At 46.2% G+C, this 24719-nt stretch overlaps 1 protein-coding gene across 1 annotated transcript in view; it reads left to right on the top strand.

The window, feature by feature from the left end:
• Nucleotides 1-24719, top strand: part of SLC12A9 (solute carrier family 12 member 9) — a 194250-nt gene that overhangs the window by 114520 nt on the left and 55011 nt on the right. Inside the window, exons 6-8 of the mRNA XM_085639354.1 lie at nt 5139-5246; nt 5813-5924; nt 19415-19572. Of these exons, the coding sequence (XP_085495480.1) occupies nt 5139-5246; nt 5813-5924; nt 19415-19572 (378 nt within the window). The remainder of the gene's footprint in view (nt 1-5138; nt 5247-5812; nt 5925-19414; nt 19573-24719) is intronic.

Consider the following 24719-nt stretch of genomic DNA (forward strand, 5'->3'; position numbering starts at 1 on the left):
GACCCGGGTGCACATATGGATACACAGGACACGCAGCTATATGGCGCGAAAACCTCTCCCACAGAGGACACTGCCGCATTCAACGCCCTTATTGAACGTGCTGCGGCCAATCATGGTGTGCAACTCCACTCCGACACAATCGAGGACGATTTTCTAATGGATACTTTCGCATCCTCAGAACGGAATATCAAAACTCTACCCATGTTGAAAGGTGTCCTCAAACCAGCAAAGGACATTTTCAAAGAACACACCAGGGCACGAGTAATAAACCCCAGGATCGACAAAAAATATAGGTCGGCGCCTGGGGACCCTACCTACATTAGAGGCCAGTTGCCTCTGGATTCCATCGTAGTCGCCAATGCTCGCAAACGGGCGCACTCACAGACAACTGGGGATGCTCCTCCCCCAGACAAGGAGTCCAAGGTGCTAGAGACCTCCGGCAAAAGGGTTGCAGCCCAGGCAGCTAACATATGGCGTATTGCCAATACTCAGGCGCTCCTAGCTCGCTACGATCGCGCACACTATGACACATTAGAAACATTACTCCAACATCTCCCTGACCAATACAAAGAGGGAGCAGAGATCCTCATCAGGGAGGGACAACTCCTCACTAACGCATCCATTAAGTGTGCACTGGATGCCGCAGACACAGCCGCCAGAGCAATAAACACTAGCGTCATGTTACGACGACACGCCTGGTTGCGAATCTCCGGATTCAAACCGGAGGTTCAGAATAACATCCTCAATCAGCCGGTCAACCCCGACTACTTATTCGGACCAGAGGTTGACACCACCCTAGAAAAAATAAAAAAGGACACAGACACTGCTAAGTCCATGGGGGCTCTCCAAACGCAGACCTTTCGGAGTGGCTCCTTTCGTCGCCCCGGAAATAGAGGAGCAGGTAGAGGACGGGGGTCACAGCAAACCTACAACAAGGGCAACACCCAAAGTACCTACGATAAAAACACCCGGGGTGGATATCGTGGTTCAAGCACAAAGGGTAGAGGACGCGGATACGGCAATACCAGATCCTCTCCCAAGAACAAACAGTGACGCCCTCTCCCTTCCTCCCGACCACATAACACCTGTCGGGGGAAGGCTACAAAGGTTCCTGTCCACGTGGAACTCCATCACCACGGACAGGTGGGTCAAAGATATTATCAAACACGGTTACTGCCTAGAATTAACCTCAACTCCACCCACAATACCGCCAAGACACCGTCCTATGTCCTCAGAGCACTTAGCGCTATTATAGCAGGAAGTGCTAAGTATACTGCAAAAAGGCGCAATAGAGGTCGTACCCGTCCACGAGCATGGTACGGGGGTGTACGCCCTGTACTTTTTAATACCAAAGAAGGACGGGTCACTCAGACCCATACTAGACCTGAGACCCCTCAACCGCTACATTCTCTCAGAGCATTTCCACATGCTCACCCTCCAACAAGTCCTCCCATTGCTCAAACAGGGAGACTTCCTAGCCACGCTAGACCTCAAAGATGCATATTTCCACATACCCATTCACCCATCACACAGAAAATATCTCAGGTTCACTATTCAGGGGCAGCACTACCAATTCAAGGTTCTTCCCTTCGGCGTGACAACAGCGCCCAGGGTCTTCACAAAGTGCCTAGCTACAGTGGCTGCACATTTACGGAGGCAACACATTCAGGTCTACCCTTACCTGGACGACTGGCTTGTTCAGGCAAAGTCAGCCCAGCAATGCGCCAGCCACATGTCCCGCACCATTCACCTCCTTCACAGCCTGGGGTTCTCACTAAATTACCCCAAATCACATCTCCAACCCGCACACGTACAACAGTACCTGGGTGCGACCATAGACACTCTGGCAGCCACAGCTCAGCCAAATTTAGTGAGGATCAACAGCAAGCAAATGCTGATTTCCAAGTTCAAACCCCAACACTCCCTTCCGGCGCGAGTGTTCATGCAGTTGATAGGCATGATGGCCTCCTGCATTTTCATAGTCCCACACGCGAGACTACATATGCGCCCGCTTCAGGAGTGCTTAGCACGTCAATGGACTCAGGCTCACGGGCAACTAAAAGACCTAGTGTTGGTGAGCGGTCGGGCATACAACTCTCTGCATTGGTGGAATCCACAAAACCTTTGCAAGGGCCGACCGTTCCAAGAGCCTGTTCCACAAATAATACTGACAGCGGACGCGTCTCTCCAGGGATGGGGAGCTCATGTACTCAATTACACAGTGCAGGGACTATGGACAACACAACAAAAGAAGATGCACATCAACCTTCTAGAACTGATGGCAATCTTCCTAGTCATGAAGGCATTCAAAGTACACTTGTGCAACAAAGTCGTGTTGATCCGGACGGACAACATGACTGCCATGTACTACATACAGAAGCAGGGAGGAACACACTCTCCACAGTTGGCTCATCTGGCTCAGAGCATGTGGAAGTGGGCCATTCAGAGGAACATGTTCCTCATGGCGGAACACCTCCCCGGCAAAGACAACCAGATGGCGGATCTGCTCAGCAGACACAGCCACCAGATGCACGAGTGGGAGTTACACCCATCAGTACTCCAACCGTACTTCCAGCAGTGGGGTCACCCAGAGATAGACCTATTCGCCACAAGCGAAAACGCAAAATGCCAAAGCTTTGCCGCCAGGTTCCCACATCCGCAGTCGCAGGGCAATGCGATATGGATGAACTGGTCCGGCAGATTTGCGTACGCTTTTCCCCCAGCACCATTGATACCGCTGGTGGCTCGCAAACTCAGACAACACTCACTAACACTCGTCCTGGTTGCTCCAACGTGGGCACGCCAGCCATGGTACACCACCTTTCTCGAACTTTCCGTGGTGCCCCATCAACGACTGCGGATCAAACCCGCGCATTTGACGCAGAACCATGGAGAGATTCAGCACCCAGATCCGTAACAGCTGAACCTGGCAATCTGGCTCCTGAAGTCCTAGAGTTTGGCTACCTAAACCTGCCACCTGACTGTATGGACATCATTAAGGAGGCCAGGAGACCCACTACCAGGGCTTGCTATGCAGCCAAATGGAAAAGGTTCGTCATTTATTGCAATAATACTGACATTAACCCGCTAGACGCATCCATCCAAAACATAATTTGTTACCTCCTACACCTTCACCGATGCAATCTGGCATACACCTCAATACGTGTCCATTTCACCGCAATATCAGCCTATCTCCAAAACAGGCAGCACCTCTCTTTATTCAAAGTGCCTGCCATCAAAGCCTTCTTGGAGGGACTTAAACGAGTAATTCCCCCAAGACACCCACCAGCACCGGTGTGGAACCTCAACCTGGTCCTCACCCGACTGATGGGTCCACCCTTTGAACCTCTCCACTCATGTGAGATTCAATTCCTCACCTGGAAAGTAGCTTTCCTAGTGGCAATCACTTCGTTAAGAAGAGTTAGTGAACTCCAGGCACTAACCATTCAAGAGCCATTCATACAGGTTCACGCCAACAGGGTCGTACTACGTACCAACCCCAAATTCATGCCCAAAGTAATATCGCAGTTCCACATGAATCAAACTATTGAACTGCCTGTTTTCTTTCAAAACCCACAAACTGTCGCAGAAAGAGCACTCCATACACTGGATGTAAAGAGAGCCCTCATGTACTACATCGACAGGACTAAAGTCTTTAGGAAAACAAAACAACTTTTCGTTGCCTTTGCCCCACACCACAAAGGTAACGCCATCTCCAAAGCAGGTATAGCCAGATGGATCGTTAAATGTATTCAAATTTGCTATCAAAAGGCTAAACGCACATTAACGATTCCCCCACGAGCCCACTCAACACGTATGTTAGGGGCCTCCATGGCTTTCCTTGGAAACATTCCTTTGCATGATATATGTAGAGCAGCCACCTGGTCCACTACACACACATTTACCAAACACTATTGTGTAGATGTGCAATCAAAACAGCAGGCAGCTGTAGGACAGGCTGTTCTCAAAACTCTTTTTCAGACCGCTGCAGCTGGCACTGGTAGCCGCCGCTTATAGAGGGTACTGCTATATATTATATGCACAGATATGAATTCAGCAGCCCACATGCCTCGAACTGAATATGCTACTTACCAGTATGCATCTGTTCTTGGCATGTAGGGCTGCTGACATTCATATCGCCCTCCCTCCTCCCCGGCGCCTGTAGCAGCTGCAGCTCTCAGAATTACTGTAAGCATGGTCATCACTTTCTGTATCTACTCCATCACTGCCACAATGGCGAAAAACTATCTGAGGATGCCCATGCGCACTGTAGTCCAGGGGAGGAGTCACCTATCCCAGGATACTTCGAAGACTCTTCCAGGACAACAACGTGCAAACATCCGGACCCAACACTAGGCGGCGATCTATGCACAGATATGAATGTCAGCAGCCCTACATGCCAAGAACAGATGCATACTGGTAAGTAGCATATTCATAATGCATTGTGGGTTTCGGGGAGCATGACCACGAGTCATCTGCTTGCTTGGGTCTGAAAACCAAGACTTTGAAGAAAAACAAGTTTCAGTACTCTGAACCCAGTGTAAAAATGCAGGCGAATGCACAGCATGAGATCTATACTACCAGCTGCAGATCAAGTGTTACTGGTGAGTAAGTTTCCCTTCCTGGATTTCGGCATCTCCAGATTCATTATTGAATCTCTTCGGGGGATTGTGGGACCACCTTGATGTAAATGCTCATCGGATAGGTATGAGGATCATCCCATAACCTCCTCTTTATAGATTTTTCTGCTGTGTGCAAACAGCATCTGTAGATTCAAAGAAAGCGGGTGCATAGGAGCAGGGATTATGGTGATGTTATAAAGTGACATGACTCACACAACAGTACCAACTGGCATATTTGCATGAATTGTTGAGTTTTAAGAGCTAAAGAGCCCACTTGAAGAGACTCACCAGGAGGACCTTTCCCCTCCTCATAGGATACCATTAAATTCTGATTTACTGTGCAAGCAAAGTTGACCGCCCTCAGAAAAGTGTTTATATTGGTCCATGGGGTAATTTTTTTTTTTTTTTTTGGGGCAATATGTAAGTGCGCCAACAGATGAGATGCATTGTGCTCAGAAGTAAGGGGGGCAGTTTCTGAAGGAGAGCTTGACTATATATCCTTCTCTTCCTCTACAGCCAGCTACTCCCGGGACTATACCACTAACAATATGATGACGTTCGCCATTGTCTTTGCTGTGATGTTCAACGGATGCACTGGCATCATGGCGGGATCCAATATGTCTGGTAAGAATGGCCTGGTTGGCTCCATTTTCAAACTGAAGGGGGACCCTGCACTCACTTGGTATCCAGTGACAAATCAGCCATTGTTGGGGTGGAAAATATCTGACCCTTTAATTTTATTCAGCTTCATATACCGTGCTCCCTTTGTCATCGTCAGTGATGCAAGAAGTGAATAGATGCAGTGTGCTAGAGGGGTTGTGAGATTGTGGTATCTTCGCTAACACTTTGACTGGGCTGTGGTCCGTTAGCATGAGACAAGCTTCCCCCTACTTGGTTATCATTGGTGATGGAGAGCAGTGTTTGGGAAGTGTCTTTTTTAACAATTATTTTTATCCTACTGCATGAAAGATATACTTCACAATCCCATTAATTAAGTTGTTTCTCCTTTCTAGTTCAGCAGTGTATTAATAAACGCTGTGTCGATTCGGCAGGTGGCGGTGGGCATTTGGTGTTCTTAACTTATGAGACCCTTTTGTCACTTTACCCGGCAACAAAGATTTTCTCGACATTTTCCTGAGGTGACTGTAAGGACTGCTGTTTTATTGACCTCTGTTGATTTTATTTCTCAGGAGAACTGAAGAACCCAAGTAACTCCATCCCGAAGGGGACCATCATCGCTGTGGTGTACACCTTTGTCATCTACTTTCTTCTCTTCCTCTTGACTGCTTTCACCTGCGAAAGGTCAGTACTGCCACATTTCTCACCTAACGCCCTGGTATGTAGCTGTTTATAGTAAGGCTATTTTTCAGCAATTTATCCTTCCCAGAATGCCTCCTCCTTCTGGCAGCCCTTGAATGGATTATTTGCTCACTAGTTAAAAAAAAAAAAAAGAAAAAAAAAAGGCCTCGTACTTTATTTTTCTTCTATAACCTACCTGTATGCACCAGGGCATCTTTGGCAGATCCAAAAACAGGTGCTCCGCTCCGGCCTTACTCTTGCGGATAAAGGTTGTTTCTTGGAAAGTTTGTGAATAATCTGCACAAAAAGATCCTCATCCTGCAGCAAATAAGGATGATCCATAATTTCAGGTTGCAGCAGTTCCAGATGTGTATTTGCCTTGCCTTCTTGTGTTCTATTCCTTCTGGAATGAGTTAAATGCCAAGCTCAGGGTGACTGAATTGGCCACTGTCCCTTCTGCAGTGCGCGTATTACGGTCTCTGCTTGAAATAAATTCTAGCACAATTATTGGTATCTTCAAGGATTGGTTCAAAAACTAGTGATACCTGGTTAGAGAGTCTCTGAATCTTCTATCTTGCACAGAACCCTACTAGTGATACCTGACCTGGTGCTTCCTGCTCTACTCCATTTCTGGTTTCATTGTAATGTTGAACACTGTACCCTCTGTCCAAGGACAGTACAGGTTTATGTGTATCCCCTAAAAGACACTGAAAAGAAGAATCGGATGATGTCTAGGGACTTCGTAGCTGGAGATCTCTCCTTGCAAAGGCAGTCATGTGACAGTCTTTACACCTGGACCAGAAGGTCAGGATCGAGCAGTTCATCAGAAGGAACCTCGTCAGCAACTAGAGTGTCGGTGCAGCAGCAGTCTGGCACGGTCATTGCTGTATTGCGGACTACCACTCAAGAGGAACGGACTGGACCACAGTCATCATTACAGCTGGCCAGTGCTGTTCTGTCTTTCAAGACAAGGGCAACGTTCTGTCTCAATACTCTGTGCTCTCTGCCAAGAGGAAAGGCCTACTGAGGAAATCCTAGACAGCCCCACAGGCCTAGATAGAGCTTTATTCACTTTATTTAGAGGCAGGCAGTTCCAGGGGCATTGCCACGTGGCAGACATGCCAGCCTGATATGTCCGGCTTACCTCCTGCTGCAACCGCTTGGCACAGATCTTGAGTGTCTCCTAGCTAGGGTTGGTGGTCCAAAATACATGTTCCACAGCCACAACCTCTGCCATCACTGCCTCGGTTAATGTCCGTTTATTTTACAGAGGCGACAGATTCCTTTTCCTAGTGGGTCAGTCTGTCCGATAGGGGGCAGTCTAACATCCTTACTAATGACTAGAATTCAACAAGCATTTACAAAGCAATAGGTCTCACAACTGCGAACCTTTGAGCTATTGGCATTGTAAATGGCAATGACTTTTATAAAAAAAATTAAAAGGCATTGTCATTTACAATACCAAAAGCAACACCTATTGCACTGCAGAGCACGGAGTCCGTGAAGCAGGCGCTGCGCTCATTAAAGTTGTAACCAAAAAAAATAAGAAAAGAGCGTGATGTCCCTGAAGCAGGTGCTGTGCTCATTATGAAAGTTAAAAAAAAAAATTATGAAACCGAGCGCGGTGCCCCTGAAGAGGGTGCCGCGCCTGGTATTAAACTTTAAAAAATAAACCGAGCGCAGTGTCCCTGAAGCGGGCGCCGAGCTCAGCATGCAAATACAACAAAATAAAGCAGGCGCCACCGTCCCCATCAGTGTCAAAAACAAATAGTGTTCACTCACTAGATAAAGCAGTTCTTGTAACGTGCCAAGTAAAAGGTCCAGTCCTTATGGACGGAAACAAATGGCGACAAGGCGGTAACAAGGAGGGACTAACACGCCTCATAATGAATCGGAAGCCAGCATTTACCGGGGACAATGACACCAGCCAATGAAAAATATGGGAGGAGAGTGGGCAGGGTTTCCACATTATACTCTCTTACAGCATGCCTCGCATGTGTGCTGCCACTAGGCTCGACCTAAAAAGGGAGTTGGGCCCACTCAGTGCTCGACTTGTACATTCTAATCCACTGCCTCCCTTCTAGAAATTCAAGATGATGATGATGCTTCTTGCAGCAGTACAGAACATGGACCTGTTAGGTTCTACACATTAGCATAGTTTTAGCACCTTCCTGTGCCCACCCGTCAGGATCACAGGATGTTGCTTGGTTCCCCTTGGACAATGTACCAGTACAAATTGCTTTCTTTCTTTTGGCTGCATTGCAGCCCTGTCAGTATGTATCAAACTTCTAGCTCCAGTAGCATAATTTTTATGGCTGCTAAACATTCATTGCCACCTCTGCCTGGCCACTACTTGCACAAACGTCTTCCAGGGAGCTGGTTGTGTCAAATTAAGCCTTAGTTCTAGGCCTTTTTCTATCTTGAATTCAGTTTGGACTGATCAGAGTCTTACTCTGAAACCATGGTGGTGGCTCTGAACATGGGTCGGACGAGGCAGCTGTCTGCCCCACAGGAGGCTGTGAACCTCTTCCTAGAGCCCAGCTTTTTGGTGTCCTGCCAATTTCAGACCCGTGTGGCATTGAAGGCCTACTTCATAGTTATAGTTACCCAGCCCTACCAAGTAGAGTAGTGGAATCTGTTGAGGAATTGAGCCTCTTTCCATCTGACGCATCTGAGATTGTAGGCGCATGCTCTAAGCCATGCCTTTTTGTCCACCAGGAACACAAATCGCAACTATGAAATGCACACCAGAGTACAGATGCAGGACTTGTCCATTACTGCTTCATGAGAACCATCTCATAAAACTCACTTCATCAATTTGCTATAGATGAATGCATTCTTTCCTGCTTTTATGACTTATCACGTAGTGTTCAGGTCCATTGTGGCCACGATAAGCACGAGGAACACCACAGCACTCTTCTAGAAGTGCCTTTTGATAGAAATATCTTCAAGAATTTGGTGGCAGTCCCATTATTACAAAGATCTTTTGCATAAAAACCTGAGGGTTGCTACAGGTAAGAATGCAATTGCAGTCTTTGTTGGCAGCTCCATTTATCGGCAAAGAGGAGTAAGGCATCAATGCCTTTAGCATCTAGTGAACCTTCTCCTCAAACCTCTTTGGTAGAGGCTTGTCCTTCCAGTAATATCCACATCTCAAAAAGAGTTTTTTTCAGATACATAAGGGCATGTGTGGCGATTATAGATGGTTCTCTCTCAATTGATGGTTATTCCCTTTTGAATTTTCCTCATATCTAGATATCCAAGCCTTGTCAATGCTGGTGGAAAGTTTACAAAGAATTCCACATTTTGTAGCAGGTGACTGTTCTAGATTTGCGTGCTGTGCATTTCTTCTGACAAATGAGTAATAACATAATTCAGAGTCTAATGTGTGACTTCATGTTGTCCCTCGTAGATATTACTATTAGGACCCATGATGTTGGTTTTTCTGAACTTAACAACTGGCCAGATTTGCCATCTGAGGTTGTAAAGCAAATCCAGGCACTCTAGTTCTGATCTGCCCTTTGTGGGGAGGTGCCACATTGCATATTTGAGGCTTTTGGCAGTCAGACTGCAGGTATCCAAACCCTGCTTGTTTTAACCAATTTGACTAACCTTCATATTGGAGAAAAATAAAATGGAGAACATTACCTTGATGACTGCAGACTTGTGAAACTTTATTTTGTTGAATTATGTAATTAAGAAAAACCTTTTCCTCAAAATGAATTGAGAACATTTGACAAAGGAAACCCCCAGAAAAGAGGCCAAAAATGATTGCTCAAGAAAACAGATAGTGGAAAAAGATGGTGAAGTGATGTAGAGGGAAGGGGCAATAGGGACAGGGTTAGGGGTAGAGGTACAAGATTACAGGTGATGGTAGAGGTATTTGGGAATAAAAAGATATAGAGGTTCAAGGATATAGGTGGGGAAAGGTACTAGAGTATAAACTGGGTAGAGGTTTTATTGCATATAGGCAGAGCAAGTAGGGCATATGGAGAGGTAAGAGTACTGAGGTTTAGCAAGGATCGCAGTATAGCATTGCAGGTGGTTTAGATGGAAGTAAAAGTACTAGTATGTATGCAGAGTTACAGAAAATTCATAGCTAGGGACATAGATGTTAGAGTATACATGTGGTTAGATGAGAGGTAATGGGGGGGAAAAGCCGGTTCAGGGTGACTGGGGAGGAACTTACTTTGGTATAGAAAGTTGGAGATGAAGAGTACGATAGACTATAGTGCAGGGTGTAAGGAGGATCACAAACAAGACACAGCATAGGCCAAGAGGAGAACGAATGGGGGTATAGAAAGCTCCTTTGTGAAAGGAAGTTTTAAGGATTTAAGTAAACCAAGGAAAAGGACTTCATGGACATTTTTTAATATGAAGTGTTTTTCACCAAGATCAGTTCTACAGCCTGGGAATGTTTCCTGTGAAAAAGCACATTAAGGAAATTCCTTTATAGAGGAAGTTTCTCCGGGAAAAGGTTTACTTCAGTAGGCGTTTTTCCAGTTTCTTACGCAACTCTCAACTTGCCAGCCGATCGAGAAGTTAAAAGATTGGCTCTTGAATCATGCTTCTTGCTTTGAAGTACTCCACTCTGTTGCAATTGTGGACTGCAGATGCAGGGATGTGTTGGTTATGTTTCATTTCTTGGCAGCACTATAGTCCAGGCATCCGTTTTGATAGGGTGTGTATGAAGATGAATGGCTTCGGTTCAGCCATTGCCTTTTTTTGTGCGTTGCATGCAAGAAAAACATGGTAATCAAGATGTTCACTTTGTTTAGTTCACTGATTTTGTGTTTTGACAAGGTAGCAAATCTGCTATATCTCAATTATTGCAGTCAGGAATGGAGATGACAGGAGTATCAAAGTAAAGTGATATTAGGAGAGGCAAATATTAAATGGGCAAAATGAAAGATGTTAGTCTGATCATCTACCTGGAGATGCATCAAAGGTTGTAAGGTTTGTTTAAGGTCATGAGTCAATGGGTGCCAGCGGCAAAATCTTATGGAGCGAAGACCTTGCAAGAGTTTAGGTAATGATGTGTAAGGACTAACATTCAACCACAGTCATGTCATAACAATGATGAGCGGTAGTAGTTATGTAAAATTGATAATACAAACCATGAACGGAGCTATAACAGAGAGCAAAAGTCCTTAAGAGAAGTTTGGCTGCTTCTACCTGATTGTGTAGGGTGCTTCTTCCTCTTGTGATTCTGATGGTCTTATTGGTCATCGAGCAGGGAAGTCTGCATTTGAGTGGTTGTGTGCATTCTTTACTTTATGGATTTGAAGATTGAGTAGCAATGTGTTATTAAGATAGGGGACATGGGTTTTCCAGCAGTTTATGATTTCTGTGGAAAGAGTGCAGTTAAAGCACCCAGAAGTTTAGTTTGCTGGCTTGAAATCTAAACTGGTTTGATGGTAGGTAGCAATATTTGCTTAATGGAGTAGTTGGACAATGGTATCAGGTTTGCATAAATTGATATACAAGTAGAATGTCTTTGATTTGTTGTGGTGGTTTGTTTGGAGTACCAACATGTGAACAGGAGGAAAACAGGCCAGTTTTTTAAAGCCTGCTTGGAAGCCATAGTGTTTTAATGTTATTGTTCGTTTGATGCACTCGGATTGTGGGCATTGAAGACCCCCTTAAGTCAGATGAACTCAAGAGAGGATCACTGGGTAGCTCGAGCTTGGGGGTCATGTTGTTAATGTGTATGATGCCTCATAAAACTTTGGATGGAAGTGATCTTGGGAGGGGCAGCATGAGTATTTCGGTGTTTGGTTCTGCGCTTGACCCGAAACAAATGTTATTTTGTTGGATTCTGAATAATTTCCTGAGGGGCAGGTTGAGCTTCTTTTTCCTGCTTCAGATGAGATGAAGTCTTGTTTACAAAGATGTTTGGCACACAACTTGGAGAGGCTTCTGGTGCACAATTCAGTATCGATCACAATGAAGCATAATATTCTTTGGTGTAGATTCCTAGTGTGCGGAGATGCTGTGCTCTTTGACAAGGTGAATCTTTGGGACTTTTCTGAATTGTACAAGAATTGTAGCAGTTGTTATTTTTCTCCAGATTCTGCAGGTATAGATTGAGTAGGCCCGTCTTCTGTTTTTCTTCAGTTTTCCTTGATAATCTGATGATATATTGACTTATAGTACTGAACTGACCACCTTAAGTGAATATTTTCTTGGCAATGTATTCATGGGGTCTTTTCTGGTGGCCTCATATTGAACTCGCTGGTCCTGGAGACCATGCTGGCTTGGACGTGAGGGCAATGCAGTACCTTTGCAGTACCTTTATGGTTGGGTAGATGTTGAACCTCTCCAGGCCACCTTGAATAAACTAGGTGAAACATGTTTGCTCCTTTTCTGTGTGGTCCTGGGAGGTCTGGAAGAGATTCTATGGTCACAAGAGATACTTGTCTAAATGTGCTGTTCAGCGTCAATTAAGGGGGGGCATTTTTTGGTTCTCTGGGGTGAAGGCCTTAATCATTGTCCTTTTTCGTTTCTATTTTAATGTAAAACAGTGTTGTGTATCTTAAGCTTTGTTTGCCAATTTTTTCTGTGGGTGCTTTTTGTTTGAAGAGATGGGAGATAACAAATGGGGACACACTTAACAACCCTTTCTGTGGATAGGGGCACTGGTTTAATGGAGTAGCCTAAAGCAGGGAGTCTGCATGGAGTTCTGCGTCCAGCGGCTCTCCAGACATTCTCGATTCACAAATGTAATAGTGACCATGCACACTCAGTCAGACAAACATTTAAGAACATTTCAATCCATTAAAAGGTTATCCTAATGTTGGAACCATCACAATTCCGGACATTTTAAAATAAATCCCACTTTCATTTTCAAATTAGCAATCCTATTTCTTTATACAATAACTTCACCAAAGAAATAATTATTTTTCTATTTTATTGAGGATTGTCTTTCTACTTTTGCTGCTACCATGTGTTACTCATGAGCATTTCGTTTAGAGACCTAGGAGATGTCCTTACATTCTTGCAGCTATACCTTGTAGAAAGTTTGGTACATTAAAAGAGAAAAAACTGTCCTACAGCACAATATAAAAATGTATTTAATGCAACTCAAACTAGAGTAGGAGGTGCATTGTACTCCAGATGTGGGTACAGGAGTGAGCTGCAACTTGATTTGTACTCTCCTGAACTGGTTGCATTTTTGTACTATGCACCAAATTACATTTATCCATTGTACTTTTCAATCTTATTATATTTAATGTGAATTAAAAGGCACTCTTGTGTAATTTGTGAAACCACTATGTTCGAGGCATATGCGCTGCAGATTACACACTGTGCATAGATCACCATCTGGTGTTGAGCCTGGATGTTTGCAGTTGTTTTTCCTCTTGGAAAGTCTTTGGAAGTCACGAGGTATGTGACTCCTCCTTTGGATCGTATTGCGCATGGGCTACTGCTCCATCCTCAGATCGTTTATTTCCGCCATCGGGCTCGGATGTGATCTTCGTGCTCCGGTTCCGAACCGTTTTCAGTTCCTCTGATCGGCGCGCAATCCTTCCCTTTCCGCGGTATTATTTCGATCGCGATCTCCACACTCGACGCGACTCATCGTTCGAAGTCTTCGATTCCGTTCGTCGACGAAGGCCTTCGGGCCTACCTGAGCTCCGGTCCTGGCTCATGGAAAGGACTCCATTTAAGAAGTGTCCTCGATGTGGGTCAAAGTTTCCCCACACCGATCTCTAGGAGGTGTGCAACCTCTGCCTCTCCCCAGAACACGAGGCACGAGACTGTCAGGCTTGCAAATCCTTCCGGTCGAAAAAGACCATTCGGGACCGAAGGGCGAGGAGAACCATGACACACTCCTCGACTGCAATCCCCGACGACATCTTCGGAGAAGGCGTTGATGTTCCCGAAGACCAGCACACCGAAGAGGGCTTCGTCAGCGCCTCCGAAGCAGACGACTCGGATGTCGAGGACATCACTCCGGCACAGAGGAGCATGAGTACTAACATCGATCCCCATCCCACACCCTCGACTGCATCGAAAAAGGCTTCGGTCATGCCTTCGCCCTCGGGCCTAGGCACGACCAAAGACACTGTTTCACATACCTCCCTTTCGGGCCCGGTTAAGAAGCCCATCAAGCCTTCTGGCAGCTCGGGCTCGAGCCAGCCTGCCGTCTGTGCCGAGAAACACTCCTCCGCACCGGCACCGAAAAAGAAGATGGCCTCCTCTTCCTCCTCCGCGCCGAGCTCCACACCGAAGCACTCTGCGCCGAAGACCAGCACTAGCTCCTCGGTACCGACACCATCCCCGGAACCGAGCAAAAAATCCAAAGCCCTCGACACCTCGAAGCCGAAAGTAATCTCGGAACCGAGGAAACAACTGGACATTTCTAAGCCACACAGTTCAAAACGACGAACCGATGCCGACTCCAAGACAAAAAAAAACCTACGGGTCCGACACCTTCGGCGCTGACAGATCGGCCCCTCACAGAGTAACTATTTCGGCCCGATCCACTACAAAAAACACTTGTCAAAGACCCTAAAACTGGACATTTGATGCTCAGCATCAAAAAGAGACAGCTGGAAAAGCCTGCCCCAGCTCCACCTCCAAAGAGAAGAGACTTTGCTACCTCCCTTTGAGACTACCCTCACCTCCCCCTCCACCTCCCCCTCCCCCACCTCATCATTCCCCCACACCCTCTCCGGATGAGGATGATGACTATGTCTACGACGACACAGGGGATGGACCTGACCAACCCACAGGGGACCCCCACTCCTACAGGCTCCCCAGACCCATGGGACGACTACAACATCCCACACGTCCCTAACATCCCGCAGGATGACCTTTACCCTTCAAGACCATCCCCCCTGGAAGACACTATGGGGTTTAACCAACTGCTCCATAGGGCTGCACACTACCATGGAGTTTATCTCCAATCAGACCCCGTGGAGGAGGACTTCCTCCTAGATACCTTTGACACTACACACAGGGCCACTTCCATTCTGCCCATGCTTAAAGGGGTCATCAAACACGCGCCAGAGGTCTTTAAAGGCCCGGTCAGGGCCAGGGTCATCAACCCTCGCATCGAGAAGAAGTATAAGGCTCCCTCTATAGACCCCACCTATATCAGAGGGCCCGCACCACTAGACTCCCTAGTAGTCTCCACTGCAAGGAATCGTGCAAACTCCCAGGCATCAGGCGAGGCACCACCACCTGATAAGGAGTACAAACTCCTAGACGCCTCTGGCAAGCGAACTGCATCCCAGGCTGCCAACATATAGCGCATTGCAAACACCCAAGCGCTTTTGGCACGATATGACAGGGCACATTATGATGAACTAGAAGCCATAATGCAACACCTCCCTGACAAATACAAGAATAGAGCCAACGAGCTAATCCAGGAGGGTAAAACCATCACCAACACCTCCATTCGCTGCGCCCTCGATGTCGCTGACACCGCCTCTAGGGCAATTAACACCAGCGTCCTCCTCCTTAGGCATGCCTGGCTATGAATTTCAGGTTTCAAACCAGAGGTGCAGGCTTCCATCCTCAACCACCCCTTTGACCAGGAACATCTGTTTGGCCCAAACGTTGACGTTGCCCGTCTTAAAAAAAAAAAAAAAAAAAAAAAAAAATTGAAAAAGGACACTGATATGGCATAGTCTATGGGAGCCTTACAGTCGCACCCTCCCAGGCACTCCTTTCGCTGCTCTTCCTTTCGAAGCACCTCCAGAGGCTACTCCTCAGACAGCGCCTCCACTTCCTATAAAGCCCCTACACAATCCACCTTCACTAGGGGTTACCAGAGAAGCGGCTACAGGGGTAACAACAATAAAGGCAGAGGCAAAACTAACACCTCCCGCTCTGCCTCCACCCCTGCCCAATGACTTCCCTCCACTCCCCCCAGACCATCCCACTCCAGTCGGGGGCAGACTCCACAATTTCTTTCCTGTCTGGTCTACTATCACCTCAGACAAATGGGTAACACAGATAATTCGGTCAGGCTACCGCCTCGAACTAACATTTACCCCCCCAAACATTCCACCCAAACAACGCCCAATGTCACAGGAACATTTGTCACTTCTAAAGCAGGAGGTAATCTCCCTCCTACAAAAGAGTGCGATAGAACTAGTTCCTGCCCACCAACAAAATATGGGAGTTTACTCCCTAGATTTTCTCATACCAAAAAGGGCCGACACTCTTAAGACCCATCCTGGACCTCAAACCCCTAAATCACTATATACACTCAGACCATTTCCACATGGTCACACTCCAGCAGATTCTTCCCCTGCTCTCCCAAAATGACTTTCTTGCCACCCTAGACCTCAAGGACACCTATTTCCACATTCCCGTTCACAAAGCTCACAGAAAGTTTCTCAGGTTTGTAGTGGACGGTCAACAGTATCAATTCAAAGTGTTCCCATTCGGAGTCGCCACAGCACCTCGAGTGATTACCAAGTGCCTAGCGGTAGTGGCAGCACACCTGCGAAGACAACACATCCACGTCTTCCCATACCTAGACGACTGGCTAATAAAAGCCAGCTCATACAACCATTGTGTACAACACACTCACGCCACTATCCAGCTACTTCACAAATTGGGCTTCACAGTAAACCACACAAAGTCCCATCTGCAACCGTCCCACGTAAAACACTACCTCGGTGCCACCATAGACACCTCAGAAGCGCTAGCCTATCCCAATCCTGCCAGGATAGCAAGCATTCAGGCTCTACGCGCCAAATTTCAACCGGAACACTCTTTCAGCTCGAGTGTTCATGCAACTAATAGGAATGATGGCCTCTTGCATATTCATAGTACCTCACGCAAGACTCCAGATGCGTCCTCTCCAAGAGTGATTAGCGCGCCAATGGAACCAGGCCCAGGGTCAATTGACAGATCTGGTGTTGGTAGACAGTCGTGCCCATCGCTCTCTGCAGTGGTGGACCACCAAAAACCTTTCCAAAGGGCGACCGTTCCTGGAACCGGTTCCTCAGATAGTACTGACAGCGGATGCATTGCTCTCCGGCTGGGGAGCTCACCTACTACATCACACCATGCAGGGCAGGTGGACACCTCAACGAAAGTTACTCCACATCAAGCATCTGGAGTTACTAGCCATATTCTTAGCCCTAAAAGCCTTTCAAACACAGATATCAGGCAAGGCCGTCCTAGTCCGCACGGACAACATGACAGCCATGTACTATATACAAAAACAAGGGGGCACACACTCTCCGCAGCTCTCTCAGCTAGCATAGAGCATATGGAGATGGGCCATACCCCAAAAAATCTTTCTCCTAGCCCAACATGTCCCTGGAGTCCAAAACACTATGGCCGATCTGCTGAGCAGACAGACACAACAGATCCACGAGTGGGAACTCCATCCACAAGTTCTTCACCCGTACTTTCAAATGTGGGGGCATCCACACATAGACCTCGTCGCCACCCGCGAAAACGCAAAATGCCCAAGCTTCGCCGCCAGGTATCCACACCCATTGTCCAAAGGCAATGCAATATGGATGAACTGGTCAGGCAAATTTGCGTACGCTTTTCCGCCTCTCCCACTCCTTTCATTAGTGGTGCGCAAACTACAACAACACTCCCTCACTCTCATCCTAGTAGCTCCAACTTGGGCCAGACACCCGTGGTACACCACACTGCTGGAAATATCCGTAGTACCGCACCAAAAGTTACACCTCTCTCCACGCCTCTTAGCCCAGAACCATGGAGAGATCAGGCACCCGGACCCAGCTTAGCTCAACCTTGCGATCTGGCTCCTGAAATCCTAGAATTCGGTTATCTACATCTTCCCCCAGACTGTATGAACGTCATTAGAGAAGCTAGACGACCTACCACTAGAGCTTGCTACGCAGCCAAGTGGAAACGTTTTGTGGTCTATTGTCACGACATTAACTTCAATCCCCTAGATGTGTCCATTCAACACATCATAGGCTATTTACTACACCTACAAAGATGCAATCTAGCCTACACGTCTATTAGGCTGCACCTGGCAGCCATAGCAGCTTATCTACAAAACAGGCAGCATCTATCACTCTTTAGAGTACCTGCCATAAAATCCTTCATGGAAGGCCTCAAAAGAATAATTCCCCCCAGAGTGCCACCCTCACCTGCGTGGAACCTAAACATCGTTCTCACAAGACTAATAGGGCCTCCCTTTGAGCCTCTGCACAAATGTGAACTTCAATTCCTAACATGGAAAACTGCTTTTCTTGTAGCCATCACTTCCCTCAGAAGAGTCAGTGAGATACAAGCACTCACCATTCAAGAACCCTTTCTGCAAATGCACCATAACAAGGTTGTTCTCCGCACTAATTCAAAATTCCTCCCTAAAGTCATTTCTCCCTTTCACCTAAACCAATCTGTGGAACTACCCGTATTCTTCTCGCAGCCACAGACCTTTGCAGAAAGAGGTCTCCACACATTAGATGTCAAACGAGCTTTACTCTGCTGCATCGAGAGAACACAACCCTTTCGTAAGACCAAACAACTGTTCGTGTCTTTCTCACCACCACTCAAAGGCAACCCCATCTCCAAATCTGGGATAGCTAGGTGGATTGTTAAATGCATACAGATTTGCTACCACGAAGCAAAACTAACGTTATCTGTTCCCCCTAAAGCCCACTCTACACGTAAGATAGGTGCTTCCATGGCATTTTTAGGGAACATACCCTTAGATGATATCTGCAAAGCAGCTACATGGTCTACACCGCACACTTTCACTAAACACTATTGTGTAGATGTGCAAACTAAGCAACAAGCTAGTGTGGGCCAGGCTGTACTCAGAACATTGTTTCAAACCACTGCAACAGATACTGGTGGTCGCCGCTAGGAGCGAGTACTGCTATATAATCTATGCACAGTGTGTAATCTGCAGCTCATATGCCTCGAACGGCAAATGCTACTTACCAGTATGCATCTGTTCTTGGCATGTAGAGCTGCAGATCTACACACGCCCACCCGGCTACCTTTATCTGTTCCAGTTTATCTTATTTAGATACAGCACACATGGGCATCTTCACTGCTACTACGCTCCATCATTTCCCTGCAGGCGAAAAACAATCTGAGGATGGAGCCGAAGCCCATGCGCAATACGATCCAAAGGAGGAGTCACATACCTCGTGACTTCCAAAGACTTTCCAAGAGGAAAAACTGCAAACATCCGGGCCCAACACCAGATGGCGATCTATGCACAGTGTGTAGATCTGCAGCTCTACATGCCAAGAACAGATGCATACTGGTAAGTAGCATTTGCCTTCAGCTTTGCACTATAACAGAATACATGGTTAGGAGCTACATTTGCCTTTTCATGCACAAATGCCTGTAGTTGTTACAACACTGTGACCATTTAATTAAGCACATGATTTGTGGAAGATCACAAGCTGCATGCAACACTGCTGCTTTTCCACTCTGGGAGCCACGATTATGTAAGTCATTTTCTAATAGATTGGTTATAGAATGGAGTGGGTGACACTTTACTCCCTCTTATCTGTCTCCCGCAGAACACTTTTGAAAGAAGACTATGGCTATTTTCGTGCCATTAACGTCTGGGGACCCTTTGTCTTGATTGGTGTTTACTCCACGTCCCTCTCTGCCTCCATGAGCACACTGATTGGAGCTTCCCGCATCCTCCATGCTCTAGCCAAGGACGACCTCTTCGGTGAGGGATCAGCCTTTTCTGTTTGTGGTTATGCTCTTTAATTCTTTCCATGGTTTTTCTTTTACCATCTCCTTTACAACCCTCTTGCTCTCCCACTCCATTTTAACTTTTGCCAATATTCATTTTGCTTGCTCCATGATTTTTCTCAACTCTTTCTCTATTACAGTTTCAAGCACACACTTCCACTTTCTCCCATTTTCTCTGTTCCTGCTTTTCTCTAAATGAGACAGTGATGAATGAAAATGTTTGATCATTGACTTTTTTGCCACTTGGATCTCTTGGTTGTGCCATTACCCCGGCCCACCATCCTGTTCCTCTAGACGAGAGATTCAGGCAAGGTAAATCCCTTTTACAGCAAGAGATTTGGAGTTGCATGCTTTCCCAACACCCCAGAACTACAAGCTCACCAGACCACACTGGTGGTTCCACCCCTTTGAACACCTGGTGGATGCTTCATCATTGCTGCTCATCAATGCTTTTTTTGCCATTCAAGACATGGCTGTAAACGTCTGTGCTTTGTCATTTGTTGGTCTTTATTGGGTTGGTCACATCCGTCTCCTGCATCTGCTGTTGTGGTCCTGAGTAAACGACACCTTTCTTGTCAATGCTCCTTTACTGTAGCTGACACAGGATTTGTGTTTTCAGTGCCCGGGGACTAGGCATTGCAGGCCTAATAAGTTTTGGGTGATTGTATACCAACAGAAGGCATGAAACACACCCAACAGTCGAGCCCTCTATAGAACAGCACCTAACCTGCTATCCCTCCCATATTCATGCCCCTATATAGTTGCTAGGGGTTTGTGTGCACTCTGAATCGCACCCACCGTTACAATGCAAGTACCTAACAGGACCTAACAATTTTAAAGCAAAACCACAGGTGCACCACAAGTCAAAGACTCAGGAAGAACAATAATATAATTCATTCCCCACATCGAGGTTCTTCAAAAACAGTTCCTTTTTATTCCAAGATTATAATGATTCATTTTTTCATTTTAAAATACAAGATCATAGATACAATTTGATCTCAACAGCACAGCAGACGCGTTTCGTCCTTGAAGCGGACTTCTTCAGGGCGTGTATAAGACACAATACTAATCAATCCTATTCGGAAAGATTAAGGACAAAGTCAGATCCGTGGTTAGTGGAGGATTCCCCTTTTCCTTATGTATAAGTAGAATCATATCAGAACGTCGCATTTTCTGGGGTCACCATAATATTATCAATCTGACCAGGTCACGTCATTCCAACCATTTCTTTGTTGTATAAAACGAAAATTATCGATCTTCACAGCCGAAATGAGGCTGTTTCGAACGCCCGAGTGTTCCGGAAATAAAGGCTGTCGGGCATAAAAAAGCGAGCAAGTTTTGGGTGTTTCTTCCTCCTAAAAGGTTCTTTTTAATATATCTCATTGGTAAACTTCCATATTTTTGATTCACCTCTTGTAAGAAAATTCAGGAATCCTTGTCAAGAAGCAGAAGGCACCCCAGCCATCACAGGTGGTTGGCTATTTATTTTCCCTGGTTGGCCTGACCAGGAATTTTGTTTTTCTCTGGCATGCCTCCCAACCATCGAGGATGTTTCCATTGAACCACAAGAAGGTTGATACACTAAAGACTGGATAATCCTCCCTGGTGCATAACAGACCTAATGCTGGAGTATGCATTAAGGTGTTCTGCAGCCTATAGGCACCTACCCTTGTGCTGAAATACCCTATAGTCTGTCTGATGGCACTTCCACAAAGGAGGCCGAGCACTTTCACCAAAGAGGCCGCCTAACTGAACCATACTGATGCATCATGCTGCGAGGTTCCCTCATGAACTCATTTACAAGTTCACCTGAGAATGTTTGTTGTGCCACAGCGCTCTAATCTGGATAACCACTCTTCCTGCTGTAAGTAGAAGCTGCTACTAACTGGGACCTGTCTCTGACACCTCAGCTCTTTTTCTGCACAGAAAATATGCCTTCTGGAAACCAGACTTGAATCATTTTAGCAAGGTAGAGGGTTGGTTTTGCCTCATAGGCTTTGTCATAGAATGAGCATAAATTAAACTACTCAGTCATTTAACACAAGCCAGCCCTATTGTTCTTTGGCATCTAAACCATGTTCTCTCCGTGTGCTTCCAATTTGGATAGTTTGAGACAGAATATCTGTTTGAGTGCTAAAATCAACAAAAGTGGCCATTATTTATGCTGGGCCCATTCCCACAGACCTCAGTGGGGCTTGCATCTACATGGATCAGTGCCCTACTTATGAGGTGAGGCTGCCTGCTCCACGAGTAGAGGAGGAGCCTTCTTGGATGTTTGCAGCTCTCTGCTTGTTGAGAGCCTGTGCTGGTGACCCAGAGAAAGTAGTCTCTCTTAATGAATATATTCAAGAGAGATATGTATGTTAGTCTCTCAGAGGATCTGTATATGTGCTCTTTCTGCAGGGGCTGACCATTCCACAGCTGCTGGATGATATTGCTTCTGACAACTCCTTCCCTATTGCCAGTAGAAAATGTGAGTCTGTGTCTCCCTAGGTTCCCCGCCTGCTTCGCCCAGCGTGTTGAAGGAGAGGGATGGCATCAGCGTTTCAGGTGATGGGCTATGGGCCTATCTAGCAAATGTTGGCCACCTTTTCATTTTCAATCCAAGTTTCTCTACTCTTGCTGTACTTCTAGTGGAGAAAATTCCTGAATGTTGTGTCCCTATGTTTGGACTTTAGGTTCCTCTACCTTGCCTAGCTCCCTCTCTTCCCCCGCCCCCCCCCCCCTCCCTTATGTTGCTGCCTCCTCAGGGGACATGGACATGTCTTCCAGTGAGGAAGTTGAGGACACCAAAACCATTTCTGAAGCCACATTTTTCTTTGCAATGTTATTTGATATTGTCTAGGTGGAGATAATGGGAGGTATGTCCGTAGTAGATTGAGTCTGTGACCGGCAGTCATGCCCCAGGCCTTCTAAGACATCTGGAGTGCCTTTTTAGGCCAGTGTATTGAAGGTAGCCAGGGGGATCTTCCAGAAGCTCTGTGCCCATCTGGTGGTTACCATCAAATATAGACCAGGAAATAGTAAAAATATCTGTACAACCAACACCCGCCTCCCCCTCACCCCCCAACTTGCAACACTTTTTTGATTGCTGCAACCGTTTACCGTGGCAAGAGTATACTCTGTGTAGTATTGGCCATAGGGTCAGTTTCTGTTTTTATGCTTGTCATTACTTTGTTTTTAATTGCACTACGTTTCTGATCATGTCAGATCAGCGACACTGACTCTTACCTGCTGCATGAAAGTCTACTACAGCTATCTTTAATTTTAAATTACGCCGTTCGTGTAGATTGCCTCACCTTTATTCACCCGTTTTCTAGCAGTTTGCCGCAGTCCCCGTTCCGCCACGGCTTGTGTCGATTTGAGCGGAGGGACGGTAAGGCTTCACCTCACTTCCGGTGGTAAGCTGGAAGCGCAGTCAGCGCTCCAGCCTCTGCACCACTTTCTCCTGGTCTACATAAGGCAGTGCAGGGTGCGGACGCGCGCAGCGGCGCGCCAAAGGGAAGCCCGTCTGCGCCAGGACCCTCTCTTACTCTGCATTCACCCCTTGCTCTGGTGAGTGGTCCAGAAATGGCAAGAATACAATATTTAAGCCAAGAACTCCAACAACTCAAACTTTTCTTTTTTAGAACTAGCTTCCCAGGGCAACACAGCTATCGGCAATACGAAAGAAAACTTGTGCCATAATGAACCAACAACCCCGAACATATCCCAAACACCATGTAATCTGGCTTACACAAAAACCTTAATCACTAAAAGGGATATATTTTAACGCACGCTCCATTCCAAAGCATACTATGGAAATATGGAGCCTTATGGACAAGGAGTCACCAGATATCTGCTTGATAACAGAATCCTGGCTACATGAGCACTCCTCCACAGATGTGGTAATCTCCTTCCCACCCCAATATAATATAACCAGGGTGGATAGGAAGGGCAAAAGAGGAGGAGGCCTGCTAATTGCCACAACTCCCGGTATGACCATTACCACCTTAGAATCTACTAGTACAGATCAACTAGAAATATGCATTTTTAGAATAGATGGTCATTCTCGGGTGACCTGGAGAGGAGCTCTGGTATATAGACCACCCAGCCTGAAAAATGAAGCTGCTGGAGAATATTGCTTCACATGTGCTAGCCACTGACCTTTTTCTCTTATTAGGAGACTTTAACCACCATGCAGAGATTTTATCTGACCCAGATACCAATCAGCTCATCACTAATATGAGCACCCTGGGGCTGGTCCAAATGGTGGATAGCCCCACCCACTCTGCAGGACACAGACTTTACCTAATATTTACAAACTCCCCGGGGCATTACTGTGGAACCTCCATCCCCACTATTATGGTCAGACCATGATTTATTGAAATTCACCATCCCAGCCCATAAAATTAAAACTGAGTTTAAGAACGAACTTAAATGGCAAAGGTCATGGCGGAAAGTCACTCCCATCTCCTTTTCAACTCACTTTAACCGTCCGCCTAAATGCCAAGCAGATAACATCGATCTGGCAGCAATTTCCCTCGAGGGAGCTATAACATCTGTGCTAAATAAAGTTGCCCCCCCCCCTTACTAAAGTTAAATTTAAACCCAGAACCGCACCTTGGTTCATGGAACAACTGAAGAAAATAAAGCTCTCCTGAAGAACGGCCGAACAGAAATGGAGAAAAAACAAAAGCCAGACAGACCGCGAAAAATATAAAAATAACCACCGTAGCTATTTGGAGAACATCAAACAAGCAAAAAATAGTTTCTCCTAAATCAGATAGAAAAAGCAGCAAACTCTAATAAGGAGCTTTACAATTTCCTAAAAGAATTCATGTCCCCTCCAGTTCAGTCATCTATTTCCACCTCGCAGAACTGGGTGGACTCCCTTTCTAAATATTTTGATGACAAAATTAATGTTTTTCACAGCTCCTTTTCACCTCAAGAAGACATTAATATCTCAGGAAATCATCTCTCCGATTCCACCGGTTCCCCTCCCATTTTGGAAGAATTCTCTTTATGCAATTTGTGAGATGTGATTAGAGCTATGGAAAACAATTAAATCTGGATCACCTGTGGATCCCATACCACCACGTTTCCTCCCAACCATTGCGCCTGTATTTCTTGACCATCTCA

The sequence above is a fragment of the Triturus cristatus genome, chromosome 12, assembly GCF_964204655.1.
Source record: "Triturus cristatus chromosome 12, aTriCri1.1, whole genome shotgun sequence".
Classification (NCBI taxonomy): Eukaryota; Metazoa; Chordata; class Amphibia; order Caudata; family Salamandridae; genus Triturus; species Triturus cristatus.